Source organism: Rhinopithecus roxellana, chromosome 3 (assembly GCF_007565055.1).
Source record: "Rhinopithecus roxellana isolate Shanxi Qingling chromosome 3, ASM756505v1, whole genome shotgun sequence".
NCBI classification, from domain to species: domain Eukaryota; kingdom Metazoa; phylum Chordata; class Mammalia; order Primates; family Cercopithecidae; genus Rhinopithecus; species Rhinopithecus roxellana.
This window is the reverse complement of record NC_044551.1, coordinates 170739677-170756862: the sequence shown is the minus strand read 5'-3', so window position 1 is coordinate 170756862 and position 17186 is coordinate 170739677. Positions and strand designations below refer to the sequence as shown.

Below are 17186 nucleotides of genomic sequence, written 5' to 3'. Positions count from 1 at the left end.
TGATGTTTTTTGTTTTTGGTTTTTTTGAGATGGAGTTTCGCTCTCGTCGCCCAGGCTGGAATGCGGTGGTGCGATCTCGGCTCACTGCAGCCTCTGCCTCCCGGGTTCAAGTGATTCTCCTGTCTCAGTCTCCCGAGTAGCTGGGGTTACAGGCACGCGCCACCACACCCAGCTAATTTTTGTGTTTTTAGTAGAGATAGGGTTTCACCATGTTGGCCAGGCTGGTCTTGAACTCCTGACCTCAAGTGATCTGCCTGCCTGAGCCTCCCAAAGTGCTGGGATTACAGGTGTGAGCTGCCATGCCCAGCCATCTTTGTCTAGTTCTGCTTTCAGAGTAATACTGGCCTCATAGAATGAGCGTGACAGGTAGATTCTTAAGTAGTGCTTTGTTATAACCCAATTGCGGCCTTTCTTACGTATTTCTCCCCTTTTTCCTGACATCCTTTACTTTCACCGCCTTTTTATAGGTCTACCTTTGCTAGTAAATAGGGTCATATGGATGCTGGAAATAATCCTTTCCTGTGAATTATTATTAATGTACATGTGTATATTACTTTTAAAGCAGATACTGTCTTTTCCTTAAGAATAGCTCACAGTTTTCATTCATGATAATATTTCAAATATTTTCATATAATTTTATTTTTACTTCAGTTTTTGAATTTGTTTGGTTTTGAGTATGTATTGAAAAGATGCAAGAAGCTATTCAGTAAAAATTTTCCTCCCAACCCTATCTGCTCTTCAGAGCAGATCTGGAGATTTGGTTTGTATTTGGCAATATCTTGTATTCCAATTTGAAATTTCACTTCATAGTTGTTATACTGATAAGTTCCTGCTAACAGTACAGAAAAGTACAGGTTGGCATTCTGTTAATGTTTTTTTTTTTTAGCATCCAGTCTAATCACCCCCTTTTTCAAGTCTGTATTCCCACTCACAATTTCAGTAATTTAAAAAAATTTTTGAGTAAAGTATGAAATTTTGTTAAGGGGCTACATGTATAGTTTTGATATGAATGAAGCTATGTTTCAGATGGTTAATTTACTTTGGTTGTTTGGAATTTCCAATGGTTTCTTATTTTACAGAATCCTGCCAAATTTATAATGACTGTAGGGCAGGGTATGTATAGGGATATTTTTACAGAATAAAAACTATTACATGTACTAGAGGTATTCTGTTATGTTAACATATCCTATTAGAGATACATGATGAAACACATACGGATGAAATATGGAGTATAAGATGTTGCAAAATAACGTGGAAAGACGGGGATACAGATAAAAATAGACTGGCCATGAATTTGTAATCAGTGAGTCTAGGTGTTTATTATACTGGTTTTGTAGATGTTTGTAATTTTCTATGATACATCCTTTTTCAGTAGGAATTCAGAATACAGAAAGTGCTAAACATTTGAGTAAATCTAAATAACAGTTGACTATGAAAATAATAATGCCTTATGGTCTTAAATATATATGGCATTAAAATATACCACAACAATAAAATATAAGTTAGTATGCAGGCAGATGGAAATTAGTTGCCTTTACTTTCTGGCAGGATGATAGCAATATTGATTAACTTTGGATTTTTATGGGTTAAATATTATTATTATTATTATTATTATTATTATTATTATTATTTTTAGACAGAGCCTAGCTCTGTCACCCAGGCTTGAGTGCAGTGATGCAATCTCGGCTCACTGCAACCTCTGCCTCCTGGGTTCAAGCGATTCTCCTGCCTCAGCCTCTGGAGTAGCTATAGGTGTGTGCCACCACATCCGACTGATTTTTGTATTTTTAGTAGAGACAGGGTTTCACCATGTTGGCCAGGCTGGTCTCAAACTCCTGACCTCAGGTGATCCACCTGCCTTGGCCTCCCAAAGTGCTAACATGACAGATGTGAGCCATATACCCAGTGCAAATATTCATATTTAAATTTTTTAAATAACCTAAAACACGCAACAGAAAGCAGAAAGGTTGGCCCAGCACAGTGGCTATCACCTGTAATTCCACCTACTTGGGAGGGTTAGGCAGGAGACTCTCTTAAACCCAAGAGGCAGAGGTTGCAGTGAGCCAGGATTGTGCCATTGCACTCCACCCTGGACCACCAGAGAAAATCTCTGTCTCAAAAAAAAAGCAGAAAGTTCCCTTGTAATTTATTTTTTTTGGAAGATTCATCCTGTAAATTTTCTCAGTTTGCATCGCGCTGTATGCAGCCCTGTTATATGGTTTTACATGTTTCTCTTACCTCTGCACAGTAGTCTCCCTTTATCTAGAAACTCATTTTTCACAGTATCAATTACCTATAGTCAACCGAGGTCCAAAAATAGGTGAGTACAGTACAATACAGTTATTTTGGGGCAGAGAGGGAGAGAGAGCACATTCACATAACTTTTATTATAGTGTATTGATAACATTGGTCTTTTTTGTGAGTTAGAGTCTTAACTCTCACCCAGGATGGAGTGCAGTGGCATGATCTTGACTTATGAGATAGTAGCTGCAACTATAGACATGTACCACCATGCCCAGCGAATTTTTGTATTTTTATTAGAGACGGGATTTTGCCATGTTGGCTAGGCTGGTCTCAACTCCTGACCTCAAGTGATCCACCTGCCTTGTCCTCCCAAAGTGCTGGGATTACAGGTGTGAGCCACCAGCCCCGGCCTAGGCCAAATGATCTAGATTGCCACTATTAGGAATGATTTTGGGGTTTTTGCCTTTCTTTTTTGTTTCTTTAAACTTTTTTCTCTGAGGTTCCAGAACTAGGAAAGTCGAGGTATAAATAGGGTCGAATAATCTGTATTGGAGGAGTGATGTTGCTATTAGTATTCTAGTCCTTTATTAGTATTCTGTATCTAGTCCTGCTATTAGTATTCTATACCATTTTAATGAAAAGGAGAAAACTATGTAGTTCAGTCTTGATGAAGAGATTTTACTTTTTAAAATTAGCTTTATCCAAGGTATAATTTATATACCATAAAATTCGTACATTTTGTGTATACAATCGAATAATATTTTGCAAATTTAATGTGTTATGCAACCATCTCTGTAAATCTGTTTTGGAGTGTTTCTACCATCCCAGTAAAGATCCTTTTAATCTGTGTATAGTTAATCCGTATTCCTACCACTAGCCCTAGAGAACCATTAGTTGACTGTCTCTGTAGATTTGCCTTTTCCCTGGACATTTAATATTAATGGAGTCATGCAATATGTGATGTTTTGTGTCTTGTTCTTCTCATTTGGTATATTTTTGAGATTTAAAAAAAACAAAAACCTACCATCTGTAATTTGTCCCCTTTTTTGCTAAATAGTATTCCAGTGTAGGTATATGCCTAATTTTATTCATTCATTCATTCATTGATTAACATTTGGGCTGTTTCAACTTTTTGGCTGTTTTATCATTTTAGTTGATAGTGTATACTCTGAGGTCTACGGCTATTGCTATACTCATCCAGTATTTGTCATTTATCTCTTTCTTCACAATACAATGACATTTTGTAGTTGTATAGTAGGCATGACATACTGGTTGTGTGGTAGGAATTAGGGCGTATTTGCTGAGAACCTTAGGGGTAGTGTGATTTGGCTCTTGCTTTGTTTGATATTTGCTACATATCCTGTATTAAGGTTTGCATAGTTACTCCTCTCTCCATTGACTTGTGCAGTTTTATGGATTTTGATATCCAGTATCCAAAAGGCCATATTCCTCCTTTGTTCCTGGTATATTCTTTATCTTAGCTTGGCAAATCACTTGCTTTTTTGCCTCACTTTGCTCCTTTGTAGTAACAGTAGGTGAATCCTACATGCTTTTCTAACTGAAAAGTGCTGTAACTGGGAGAGAACATAGGTAGGGAATTGGCGGGGTAGTTGAGGCAAGAAAGAAAGAGGGGAAACCTAGCAACAGCCAGGAAGCCTCTTTTTATATATTTTTTTATTCTTTTGAGATGGAGTATTGCTCAGTCACCCAGGCTGGAATGCAGTGGCATGATCTAGGCTCACTGCAACCTCGACCTCCCAGGTTCAAGTGATTCTTCTGCCTTAGCCTCTTGAATATCTGCGACTGCAGGTATGCACCACTACGCCTGGCTAGTTTTTGTATTTTTAGTAGAGACGGGGGCTTCATCATGTTGGCCAGGCTGGTCTCAAACTCTCGACTTCAAGTGATCTGCCTGCTTCAACCTCCCAAAGTGCTGAGATTACAGGCATGAGCCACTGCATCCCACCCAGGAAGCATCTTTTTTAATTCATTCAGTTGTCACCAAGCTGTTTCACTTACAATATGTTACTCTATTTATTTTTTATTTATTTTTATTTTTTAGACGAAGTCTCACTCTGTTGCCCAGGCTGGAGTGCAGTGGCGCTGTCTTGGCTCACTGCAACCTCTGCCTCCTGGGTTCAAGTGATTCTCTTGCCTCACCCTCAGTATATTACTCTATTTTTTATTTAGGGAAAGAATTGATAGACTTTTATTGAAGTGCCAGATAGTAAATTTTTTTATTTTTATTTTTATTTTATTTATTTATATATATTTTTTGAAACGGAGTCTCGCTCTGTCGCCCAGGCTGGAGTGCAGTGGCGCAGTGTCGGCTCACTGCAAGCTCTGCCACCCGGGTTCACGCCATTCTCCTACCTCAGCCTCCCGAGTAGCTGGGACTACAGGTGCCTGCCACCAAGTAGAGACGGGGTTTCACTGTGTTAACCAGGATGGTCTCGATCTCCTGACCTCGTGATCCGCCCGCCTCGGCCTCCCAAAGTGCTAGGATTACAGGCGTGAGCCACCGTGCCCGGCCCAGATAGTAAATATTTTAGGTTTTATGAGCCATAAGGTCTCTGTCACCTAATAGATGTATCCAGTACAGAATTTCTCACTTTAATTTCTAGTGTTTTGTGCTATCTGCTGGTTTCATTGTGAGCTGCAAGGAAATAGAGAACTGGAAGATTGAAGCCTAGTCTGAGAAGTTACTCTATGAGAGAAGCAAACCCCACAGGTAGAGTGGAAACAGCAATTATAAGAGGAAATGTGGCCGGGCATGGTGGTTCAAGCCTGTAATCCCAGCACTTTGGGAGGCTGAGGCGAGCAGATGACCTGAGGTCAGGAGTTCGAGACCAGCTGGGCCAACATGATGAAACTCTGTCTGTCTACTAAAAAATACAAAAAATTAGCCAGGCATGGTGGCATGTGCCTGTAGTCCCAGCTACTCAGGAGACAGGCACAAGAATCACTTGAACCCATGAGGTGAAGGTTGCAGTGAGCTGAGATCACATCATCGCACTTCAACCTGGGCGACAAAGCAAGACTCTGTCTCAAAAAAAAAAAAAAAAAAAAAAAAGAGGAAACGCAACAAGACTTAGCCTATGGAACATGCCAAGAAGAAGACAAAGGAGGGAGACTGTCTAGGATTGAGATCCAATTTGTGTGTGGCGGGTAGTGATGGAGGGGGAAAAGGGGCATGATATGATAGCATAGGGACCTGTTTTAATGAAAAGTGTTCATGGGGAGTTTTGAGAAACTTTGGGATGTAATTATGACCTTGCCACCTCAATAATTAACTAATTTGATGGGTTTGTGTAAGTTACCACCCTGCCACCACTTTGAGACAGGGTTTTGTTCTGTTGTCCAGGCTGGAGTGCAGTAGCACAATCCTAGCTCATTGCAGCCTCGAACTCCTGGGCTCAAGCGATCCTCCCACCTCAACCTCCCAAATAGCTGGGACTACAGGCACGTGCCACCACGCCTAGCTAATTTTTTAACTTTTTGTAGGGATGAGGTCTCACCATGTTCCCCAGGCTTGTGTTTAACTCTCCTGGGTTCAAGTAATCCTCCTGCCTGTGCCTCCGAAAGTACTTGGATTACAGGTGTGGACCACTTTGCCTAGCTGTTTTCACCATTACTTTGAAGAAAAATGTATGCTTTGATATTTTGATCATAAAACATGACAAGATTATTATTTTTTGAGACAGAGGCTAAAGTTCGGTGGCGCAATCTCTACTCACTACAGCCTCCACCTTCCGGGTTCAAGCAATTCTCCTGCCTCACCCTCCTGAGTAGCTGGGACTACAGGCATGTGCCACTACACAATTTTTGTTTTTTTAGTAGAGACGGGATTTTTCCATGTTGGCCAGGCTGGTCTTGAACTCCTGACCTCAGGTGATCCACCCACCTCGGCCTCCCAAAGTGCTGGGATTACAGGCATGAGCCACTGCGCCCGACCCATGACAAGATTTTTTTAAAAGATGTACCTAAGATTCCATTTTTAATCTTTCAATTTTTTTCTTTTCTTTTGATCCATAAAGCAATTGCATATATATTAAATCTTATTCTCCTGCCTTTTGTGTATATGACATATACTTTTGTGTTATTGGGATAATTACATATAATTAATCATATATAGTATTATTATTTTATATTTACAGATAGGGTTTCGCTGTGTCATTCAGGCTTGAGTGCAGCATTTTTGGCTTACTGCAGCCCCTATCTCCTGGGCTGAAGCCATCCTCCTGCTTCAGTCTCCCATGTAGTTGGGACCACAGGTGTGTGGCATCACAGGCAGCTTTTTTTTTATGTTTAGTAGAGGCATGGTCTCACTTTGTTGCCCAGGCTGTTCTTGAACTCCTGGACTCAAACCATCTACTCATCTTGGCCTCCCATGCCTTTTACGTTTTTTGATAATTCTGTTTAGATGTATAGTCTCAGTTTTTTAGCATGAGACAATAAATACAACCATATGATACTGAATTTTTTGAAATTTATGTGGTAGTGCCGATTATATAATATTCTGTTGAAATGTCATTCTGATATTCTACATAATCCATAGATATATTGTTTAAAATGCAGGTTGAGCATTCCTAATCCGAAAATCCAAAATGCTCCAGAATTGAAATCTTTTTGAATATTGACATAATGCCACAAGTGGAAAATTCCACAGCTGACCTCATACAATGCATCAATCAGAACACAGGAACACACAGCACAGTTTATTCAACGTCCCCCAGTGAAAAACCATCCTTACAGCCCCCTTCAGCTTAGATGTATCTTTTACATTCTTGGCCGGATTTTCCCATGCAATTATACCCATAAAAGGTGATAAAATGGCACACATGCAGGCTGGATGCACCAACAGAAAGTTTTCCAAAATAACCCACATGGGGCAAAAGCCTCCTTGCATTATTCATTGTGTTTTTAAATTAAAAATAATTTTTTTTCCTGATTTGTGGTATAAAGATTTTGTTGAACTTTTCAGAAAGCCTGAAGACATCCCCATGGATAAGAGTAATAAGAAAAGAGGAAGAATTTATGTATTGTGCAGAAAGTAAGTCAGGCTCTTGGAGAAACTAGACAGTGGTGTAAGTGTCAGACATCTTACAGAAGAGTATGGTATTAGAATGACCACCGTGTATGATATGAAGAAACAGGGGGATAACTGTTGATGTTCTGTGCTGAAGGTGATTAACAGAAGTTAATGAAATACAGAAAAATACTACATGAAACTAATAATGAAGATCTCCATTGTATATTGAGAGTGGATCTATCAGTAGTGCAGTGAACACATGCAACTTACTGTGTACTAGTCATGAAATAAAGATATATCATGATGAACTGAAAATTGAAAGGAACTGTGAATATTCAACAGGCTGGTTGCAGAAATTTCTGAAAAATCATGGTATTAACCTTTTAAACATTTGTGGTGATAATAGGGCCAGGAATGGTGGCCTATGCCTATAATCCCAACACTTTGGGAGGCCGAGGCAGGCAGATCACGTGAGGTCTGGAGTTTGAGACCAGCTTGGCCAACGTGGTGAAACCCCATCTCTACTAAAAATACAAAGATTAGCTGGGCGTAGTGGCATGTGCCCGTGATCCCATTACTTGGATCCCAATTACTTGGGAGGGTGAGGCAGGAGAATCAGTTGAACCCGGGAGACGGAGGTTGCAGTGAGCCGAGATCATGTCATTGCACTCCAGCCTGGGCAACAAGAGCGAAAAACTCTGTCTTAAAAAAAAAAAAAGAGAGAGAGAAATTTGTGGTGATAAAGCATCTGCTGATCTTGAAGCAGCAGAGATTCATTGGTGATTTTGTTGAGGTTATTGTTGATGAAAATCTGCCACTAGAACCAGTATATAATAATGCTAGTGAAAAACATCACTGTTTTGGTGTTACTGTCCCAGAAGGACACTGCCTACAGCTGATGAGATAGCTCCTACAGGAATTCAGGATGACTAGGACAGAATAACTGTGCTGGGATGTGCTAATTAAGCAGGCATGTGTAAGTGTAAACTTGCTATGATAGGCAAAAGCTTGTGTTCTTACTCTTAGTGATTTCAAGGCATGAATTTATTTTCTTTTCTTTTTTTGGAGATAGTCTCACTCTGTTGTCTAGGCTTAAGTGCAGTGGCTCAATTACGGCTCATAGTAGCCTTGATCTTCAGACTCAAGCATTCCTCCCTGGTGGCTGGGACTACAGCTATGTGCTACTAAGCTTGGCTAATTTTTTTAATTTGTAGTAGAGATGGGGTCTCACTATGTTAACTAGGCTGGTATTGAACTCCTGGGCTCAAGTGATCTTCCTGCATTGGCTTCCCTAAGTGCTATGATTATAGGCGTGAGCCACTGCACTGAGTCCCAAGGCATGAATTTTTGTTTTTTTAAAGTTTGGCTCTGTCACCCAGCTTGGAGTGCAGTGGCTAGATCTTGGCTCACTGCAACCTCTGCCTCCCGGGTTCAAGTGATTCTCGTGCCTCAGCATCTGGAGTAGCTTGCATTATAGACGTGAACCACCATGCCCGGCTAATTTTTTTTCTTTTTGAGTAGAGACAGACTTTCACCACATAGGCCAGGCTGGTCTTGAACTCCTGAGCCACCACACCTGACCCACAGGCATGAATTTCTTACCAGTTCGTTACTATGCTAACAGAAAGGCATGGATATCTAGGGACATCTTTTCTGATTGGTTCCACAAACATTTTGTAGCGGTAGTTGGTGCTTATTTCAGGGAAGCTGGACTGGATGATGACTGTTCCTCCTTGAGAACTCTTCGGCTCATCCTGCAGCTGAAGTTTTATCAAAAATAATGTTTATGCCACGTGCTTTCCTTGAAGTGTGACTTCACTGCCATATGACCAGGGAATCCCTAGATTGATGAAGAGTAAATATAAAAACACTTTCTTGAACAATACGCTGGCAGCTATGAATAGATGTATATGTGTGAAAGGGTTTCAAAAGGAGTGAAGGATGCCATATATGATGTTGTCAGTGCCTGGAACACAGTGACTAAAGGTACAGCTGTGCATGCCTGGCACAACTTCTGACCTTCAACTGTGTTCACTGATGATAATGAACAAGGTGGTGATTTTGATGACCTTCTTCAGTAAAGTGAGAAAAATATGTAACATCCTTACATATGTAAAAAGTATACCTTCAGTTTGTCAGTAAGCTGGAAGAAGTGGATAACAAGAAAGCTTTTAATATCGACAGAGAGGCTCCAGTTTCTTCGTTCAACCATGGTGATAGATCTGAATCAGGGTGATTGTGATAATGAAGATGACATTAACACTGCAGAAAAAGTACCTATAGATGACATGGTTAATGTATGTGATGGGCTTATTGAAGGACCAGAGCAGTGTTCCTTCATAACAGAAAAAGAAATCATGTCAGTTTATAAAATGAGAGCCTTGGGCCGGGTGCAGTGTCTCGCGCCTGTAATCCTAGCACTTTAGGAGTCCAAGGCGGGCAGATCACTTGAGTTCAGGAGTTCGAGAACAGCCTGGCCAACGTGGTGAAATGCTGTCTCTACTAAAAATACAAAATCAGCTGGATGTGGTGGCAGGCGCTTGTAATCCTAACTACTTAGGAGGCTGAGGCAGGAGAGCCGCTTGATCCTGGGAGGCGAAGGTTGCAGTGAACTGAGATCACGCCACTGCACCCCTGCCTGGGTGACAGAGCAAGACCTCGTCTCAAAAAATAAATAAATGAATAAAATGAAATCTTTCTAGACAATACTTGTTGATGAGACAGATGACTTTAGAGGAAACATTTTAAAAAGCCATCCCACAGAATGCCTCTTTATTCCTAGAGGACTTCCTGGCTCCTCAACTGCTTCTGATGATGTTTCTTCTTACCTCATAAAACAAAACAGTATACAGTAACCTTTTAATCAAAACACAGCATCATAGATGGAGACACAAAGCCTGACGTTGTAATTACTGTTTTTTTATGAGCTGATACAAGTATTCTAGTGATGCTACTGTGCTGCTTAGCTACCCTGAACACATTACTTTCTCACTGTATTAATGGCATGTCATATTTTTACTGTTAAGTACTTATGTGTGAATAAGTGTAAGAAAATGTTTGCCTGTCAGTAGCATATAAATTCAGAGGCAGTAATGATGGTAATGCCAAACAACCACAGATATTCCACATGGGTGGCTGAGATAATGACGTTTTTGCTTTCTTATGGTTCACTGTACACAAACTTTGTATAATGCAGAAAATAAATATTTTGTAAAATTACCTTCAGGCTGTGTGTATAAAAGATGTATATAATACATAAATGAATTTGGTGTTTCAACTTGGGTCCCATCCCCAAGATAACTTACTATATATATGCAAATATTCCAAAATAAGAAAAATTCTAAATCACTTCAGATCCCAAGCATTTCAGATAAGACATACTTAACCTGTAACTCAAGATGTATTTTACCCATTAACCTGTTCTAGATGCTATTTCTTTTTTTTTTTTTTTTTTTTTTTGGCATATATTGGCTTTGTATGTACAGGTGTCAGTGACTATAAGACCTGGCTTTAAATTTAACCGTTTCCTCGATATTGGATGGGCCACATATATTCTGTAATATACGTATATAAGGTAACACAAGCCCTTTTGTCTCCCCTAGCTCCTTTTGCATATGAGAAAACATAAGCCATTTTGTGCCTTTTGCATCTTAAGCCATAGTCTATTTTACTATGTGGTTTCCCATCTGGTTACTTTTGGGAGTATCAGATGGTCTCATAAAAACAGTGGATTTTCCTGAAGCTTTTTGATTAATATCGAATGTGTTTATCATCTTTTAGCTGTGCGGTCAGAGAAGAAACGCCTTAGGAAGCCAAGCAAGTGGCTTTTGGAATACACAGAAGAATATGATCAGATATTTGCTCCTAAGAAAAAACAAAAGAAGGTACAGGAGCAGGTGCACAAGGTATGTTGCAAAATTTCGGCAAACTCACTGGTCCTTAGGAAACTACAATTTTATCTTCAGTGTCATACTTTACCTTCATGAAACAATAATTTATTTAACTGGGATCTTGTTTTTTATTCTTAGCTTCTAGCACAGTACTTAGGATTTAGTGGTTATTCAGGAAATATATAAATGAGTCTACATATTGTATTTCTTTATGTATATATTTTTCCCTCTTTGCCTTCAAAGAATATTTAATGACTTAGGAATATTGTTATGATTTAATCTTAAGTAAATATATAGGATATAAAGTGAAATATATATAGTCTGACCCTAATTTCAAAAGTAAATATATCTTATTTGTCTTATTTTTTAATTCAGTTTTTAAAAAATGCAGTATTTAAGAGACATTTTGACATTCTACCCCTACATAGTTTAATATATAGTTTAAAAATGGAGCATTTGCCAGGCGCGGTGGCTCACACCTGTAATCCCAGCACTTTGGGAGGCCGAGGTGGGCGGATCACAAGGTCAGGAGATCGAGACCATCCTGGCTAATATGGTGGAACCCCGTCTCTACTAAAAAAATACAAAAAATTAGCTGGGCATGGTGGCGGGCGCCTGTGGTCCCGAGCTGCTCGGAAGCCTGAGGCAGGAGAATGGCGTGAACCCGGGAGGCGGAGCTTGCAGTGAGCCGAGATCAGGCCACTGCACTCCAGCCTGGGCGACAGAACGAGACTCCATCTCACACAAAAAAAAAAAAAAAAAAAAAAAAAAGCATTTTCCTTTATAATCAGTTTAACATATTTACATCTTATATGAGATCTGTTTATCTGACATCAACTGTCTTTCAAATTTCACCAATTATCCCCTAACCTTTACCTTTGGATTATTCATACTCAATCTAGGACTGCTCATTGTAACTGGTTGTTATGGTTCTCAGATCACTTTGAATTCAGAATAATCCCTTTTTTCACGATCATGATCATGTCTATAAGAGAGTGACATGTAAAGTTATCTACTTTCTGTATTTGTGTAATTGCTTCCTCATAGGTGTCAGTTAGGTTGTTTTCTCTATCTCCTGCTCTCTGTAAAGTGGAAGATAGAACCTATCAGTTTGATAGATTGAAGTTGAACATTTTTAGCTAGACTGTATCAGAGATGATGATGTGTAATATAGAATTGCATACTAGAGGGTTAAAAAAAGGAATGTTTTATTCCCATCAGCCATTCCCTGAGTTTGTTCTTTCTTTTTTAAAATTGAGACAGCATCTTGCCCAAGCTGGAGTGCAGAGATGCATGAACACGGTTCACTACAGCCTTGACCTCCTGGGTTTAAGCAGTCCTTCCATCTCAGCCTCCTGAGTAGTTGGGACCACAAGTGCACACTACCACACCTGGCTAATTTTTAACAACAATTTTTTTGTAGAGGCGGTGTCCCGCTATGTTGCCCTGGCTGATCTCGAATTCCTGGGCTCCAGTGATCTTTCTGCCTCAACCTCCCAGAGTGTTGGGATTACAGGTGTGAGCCACCATGCTCAGCTTCCCTGATGGTTTTTTTGAAAACCCCAGTTGAAGATCTTTACCTATATCAATAATATTATTAGAGGTTACAAAATGAAGACTTTCAGATTTTATTACTTCTCTATTTTTATTAACTGATAGTCTCTTTCATTAACTGGACTCTGTTATTGTCCTGAAATACTTGAAAGGCAGAATAAGTGCTTCTTTTCTTTCCCATTAATTACCAATTGTAACATTAAAGAGTTTATTAGTAGTTGTTTTAATTGGAAACATTAGAGCAGTCTTTTTCCCCTGCTTTTGAATTATTGTTGTGGACTTATAGCTTCAGTGTCTCAGTCAACTTCATTTAATTTTGATTAAAATATATATATAACATAAATTTTATTATTTTATTCTTTTTTATTTATTTATTTATTTTTTATTTTTTTATTTTTTTGAGATGGAGTCTCGCTCTGTCACCCAGGCTGGAGTGCAGTGGCGTGATCTCGGCTCACTGCAAGCTCTGTCTCCTGGGTTCACACCATTCTCCTGTCTCAGCCTCCCGACTAGCTGGGACTACAGGTGCCCGCCACCATGCCTGGCTAATTTTTTTCATTTTTAGGTAGAGATGGGGTTTCACCGTGTTAGCCAGGGTGGTCTCGATCTCCTGACCTCATGATCTGCCCACCTCGGCCTCCCAAAGTTCTGGGATTATAGGCACGAGCCACTGCGTCCGGCCTATTTTATCCTTTTTTTTTTTTGCGACAGTCTCGCTCTGTCACCCAGGCTGGAGTGCAGTGGCGCGATCTCCGCTCACTGCAAGCTCCACCGCCTCCAGAGTTCATGCCATTCTCCTGTCTCAGCCTCCCTAGAAGCTGGGACTACAGGCGCCCGCCACCACGCCCGGCTAATTTTTTTGCATTTTTAGTAGAGACGGGGTTTCACCGTGTTCGCCAGGATGGTCTCGATCTCCTGACCTCATGATCCGTCCGCCTCGGCCTCCCAAAGTGCTGGGATTACAGGCGTGAGCCACCGCGCCCGGCCTATCCATTTTTAAGTGTACAGTTCAGTGGCATGAAGCACAGTTACATTGTTGTGCGACCATCTCCACCATCCATCTCAATACTTTTTTTCATCTTTCCAAGCTAAAAGTCAGTACCCACTAACCAATAACTCCCTTTTCTGCTCAGCCCCTGGCAATTGCCATTCTATTTTCTGTCTTAAGAATTTTCTTATTCTAGATACCTCATATACTTGAAATCATATGATATTTGTTCTTTGTGTCTAAGTAATTTCCCTTAGCATACATAATGTCTTCAAGGTTCATCCACTTTTTGTAGCCCTTGTCAGAATTTCATTCCTTTTAAAGTATGTTACTCTTTTTTACACTTAAATTACAACAGTTTTGGCCTGTGGACTCTATTTTTATTTTTTGTTCTTAGGTAAGTTCCCGCTGTGAAGAGGAAAGCCTTCTAGCCCGAGGTCGATCTAGTGCTCAGAACAAGCAGGTGGACGAGAATTCTTTGATTTCAACCAAAGAAGAGCCTCCAGTTCTTGAAAGGGAGGCTCCGTTTTTGGAGGGCCCCTTGGCTCAGTCAGAACTTGGAGGTGGACATGCTGAGTTGCCGCAGCTGACCTTGTCTGTGCCTGTGGCTCCGGAAGTCTCTCCACGGCCTGCCCTTGAGTCTGAGGAATTGCTAGTTAAAACGCCAGGTAAGGTGGGGTTGGGGTCTCAGTATTTGAGCAGATATGATTAGAGGAAGCAGGAGATTTTAGTATGTTTTGATGTAAAGCCAACATTTTATCTGTATACAATAAACTATCCCCCTTTGTCCTGGGAAATACTTAAAATGATGGCTAATTAGATGTAGTTACTAACCACGAATTGTGGCACGCTATCAAGATGTATTTTTAATAAATATGCTCCTTGCTCCAGTGTTGCTCTTCATGATTGTTGATCAGCCACTGTGTAAATTAACAACCAGGATAACAGGGCTTCAAGAGGGGCGCTGCACATTAGTGGAAAAAGCATTATGCTTCAAGTGCTGGCTCCACCAATCCTTGTGTTACTTGGGAAGTTGTTTAATCTCTGAACTTGTTTCCTCATTTGTAAAATGGAGATCTTAATGTATTAATGTATAATATGATATACCTGACAACATAGTAATTACCAGTTCATTAGAAGTTAATTACCAGTTACTTCTCACTTGATGATTCTTTATATATCACCTGGGGAGAGTTGGATCTAAACATATTGTCTCTAATTCACCTCGTAACTATTGAACATTATAGTCCGTCAAGGAATGGGAAGAATCCTCTTTTCTGTATCCCTTTAAATTTGGATGTAACTTTTTTACATTATCAACAGTAGCTTTTGATGTTACTACTTAAAGAAACGATTCCAATTGTGCTTAAACTAGTTGGGTATAATAAAAAAGATTTTTGAAAGAATAGTAAAGATAGTTATTTCAGTACCTACTACGTGCCAAACTCTATTAAGTCGGCTCTTTTATATAATTCTTGAGTGATCCTATGAACTATCTTTTACCTATTGAATTTTATTTACTTAGGGGCAGAGCAGGAACTGTAATCTTGGTCCATTTATGACCATTATCCAAGCTCTGTTTCACTCTACTTCTTATTTTGTCCTCACCAACAATCGGTTGCTATAGAGTTCTGTCCTTTTGATTTCTCCCTTCGTTATTTTGTGATTTAAAGTCACCACACACACATCCCTCACATTAGTTTGTGCTTGCATTGAGAACTATTTACTTGTTTTGTTTACTAATATTTTATAATAAATAAATTACCCTCCTGCCTCTTCCCATAAGATGATGGGGAAAACATCAAAAACATTGAGATTCATTTTGTGTGGTATACAGATTTTTTAAAAATTAACTTATGCCCGGTTTCTAAATCATCTAATGTAAAGATACATGCATTTCAGGGAATTATGAAAGTAAACGTCAAAGAAAACCAACTAAGAAACTTCTTGAATCCAATGATTTAGACCCTGGATTTATGCCCAAGAAGGGGGACCTTGGCCTTTCTAAAAAGGTATGTTATTTTTGTAAGATGTAAAAGAAAGAAACTCAGGAAATGAGGAATCTTAAAAATGACATTTTGAGTAGTAGTTATAACATCAATGTATATACATATAGAAATTAGTGTGTGTGTCAGCAGGCATACATGATCTGAGAGTTCCTACATGAAAGACTGTTTTGCAGTTGTGTGATCATGTATGTATATAAACTGGTTTCAGGTTTCCTTTCCAAGTGAAAAGATTTTTTAAATGCATTGAAGATTAAGTTTGTGTTTGTTATGATTTCTTTTCTGGGTTCAAATCCTGTTTTCTACTAAACTACTATCTCAAGCACCACTAGTCTACTCTATCCTATTGCTGTGTTGTCGTAGCCCTTTTGTTTTGTTTTGTTTTGTTTTGAGACAGGGTCTGATTCTGTCACCCAGGCTGGAGTGCAGCAGCATAATTTTGGCTCACTATAATCTCTGCCTCCCAGGCTCCCCAGTTCATTTTTTGTATTTTTTTGGTAGAGACAGTTTCAGTTTTTTTTTTTTAATGTGATAAATACTTTTTGTGTTTTATTCAAGAAATCTAGTGTGATGGCTGGGCACGGTGGCTCACGTCTGTAATCTCAGCACTTTGGGAGGCCGAGGCGGATGGATCACTTGAGGTCAGGAGTTGGAGACCAGCCTGGCCAACATCGTGAAACCCTGTCTCTACTAATAATACAAAATATATATATATATATATATATATATATATATCTGGGCGTTGTGGTACCTGCCTGTAATCCCAGCTATTCGGGAGGCTGAGACAGGAGAACTGCTGGAACCTGGGAGGCAGAGGTTGCAGTGAGCTGAGGTCATGCCACTGCACCCCAGCCTAGGTGACAGAGCAAGACTCACTCTCTCTCAAAAAAAAAAAAAAAAAAAAAAAAAAAAATCCCTGATATTTATCCTCACCCTCTCTCAGATTCCCAGTCTCTTTGAAGTATTAATTATACTTAATAACTCTTTGTCACTGTTGAATTTTTACTTTTGGGGAGGGGGGTTGCCATTTAATTTGGGACCAGAGCAAGAGAAAGTCAGAATTAGTGGTTATGGCTAGCACCAAACTCTGGAGAAAAGTGTCCTCTTGTCTGTTCGGGAGTCTATCCTGCCATCTGACCTGGCCTACTTCATTGTTGAATTCCTGGTTACTCTGAGATATATTTTGTCATAAGGCTAAAGCCATGATTCAGTTCCATTTCAGTTTACCAGGCACACCACCACCTTGTCTGCAGGTGGATTAATCAGTATGTCACAGGTGGATTAATCAGTATGTCAAACAATGAGAAATGATCTGTTCTGGTAGTGCTTTAAGGGTACTCTGGCTTAATGTATATCCACACTAGACTGTATACACAAAGTAAGTTACTAGCATCTTAGTCATATCCTCTAAGAAGTTCTTTGGTCTTTTTCGTTCTAAACAGAACAGTTTGATTTTTATTCATATGGTATGA

At 39.6% G+C, this 17186-nt stretch overlaps 1 protein-coding gene across 8 annotated transcripts in view; it reads left to right on the top strand.

Annotated features, from left to right (window-relative positions):
- NSD1 (nuclear receptor binding SET domain protein 1) overlaps window positions 1-17186 on the top strand; it is a 173934-nt gene that overhangs the window by 96590 nt on the left and 60158 nt on the right. For all 8 annotated transcript variants that reach the window (XM_010386416.2, XM_010386415.2, XM_030926945.1 and 5 more), the window contains 3 exons: window positions 11057-11181; window positions 14106-14376; window positions 15611-15720. In XM_010386416.2, coding sequence (XP_010384718.1) covers window positions 11057-11181; window positions 14106-14376; window positions 15611-15720 — 506 coding nt within the window. The remainder of the gene's footprint in view (window positions 1-11056; window positions 11182-14105; window positions 14377-15610; window positions 15721-17186) is intronic.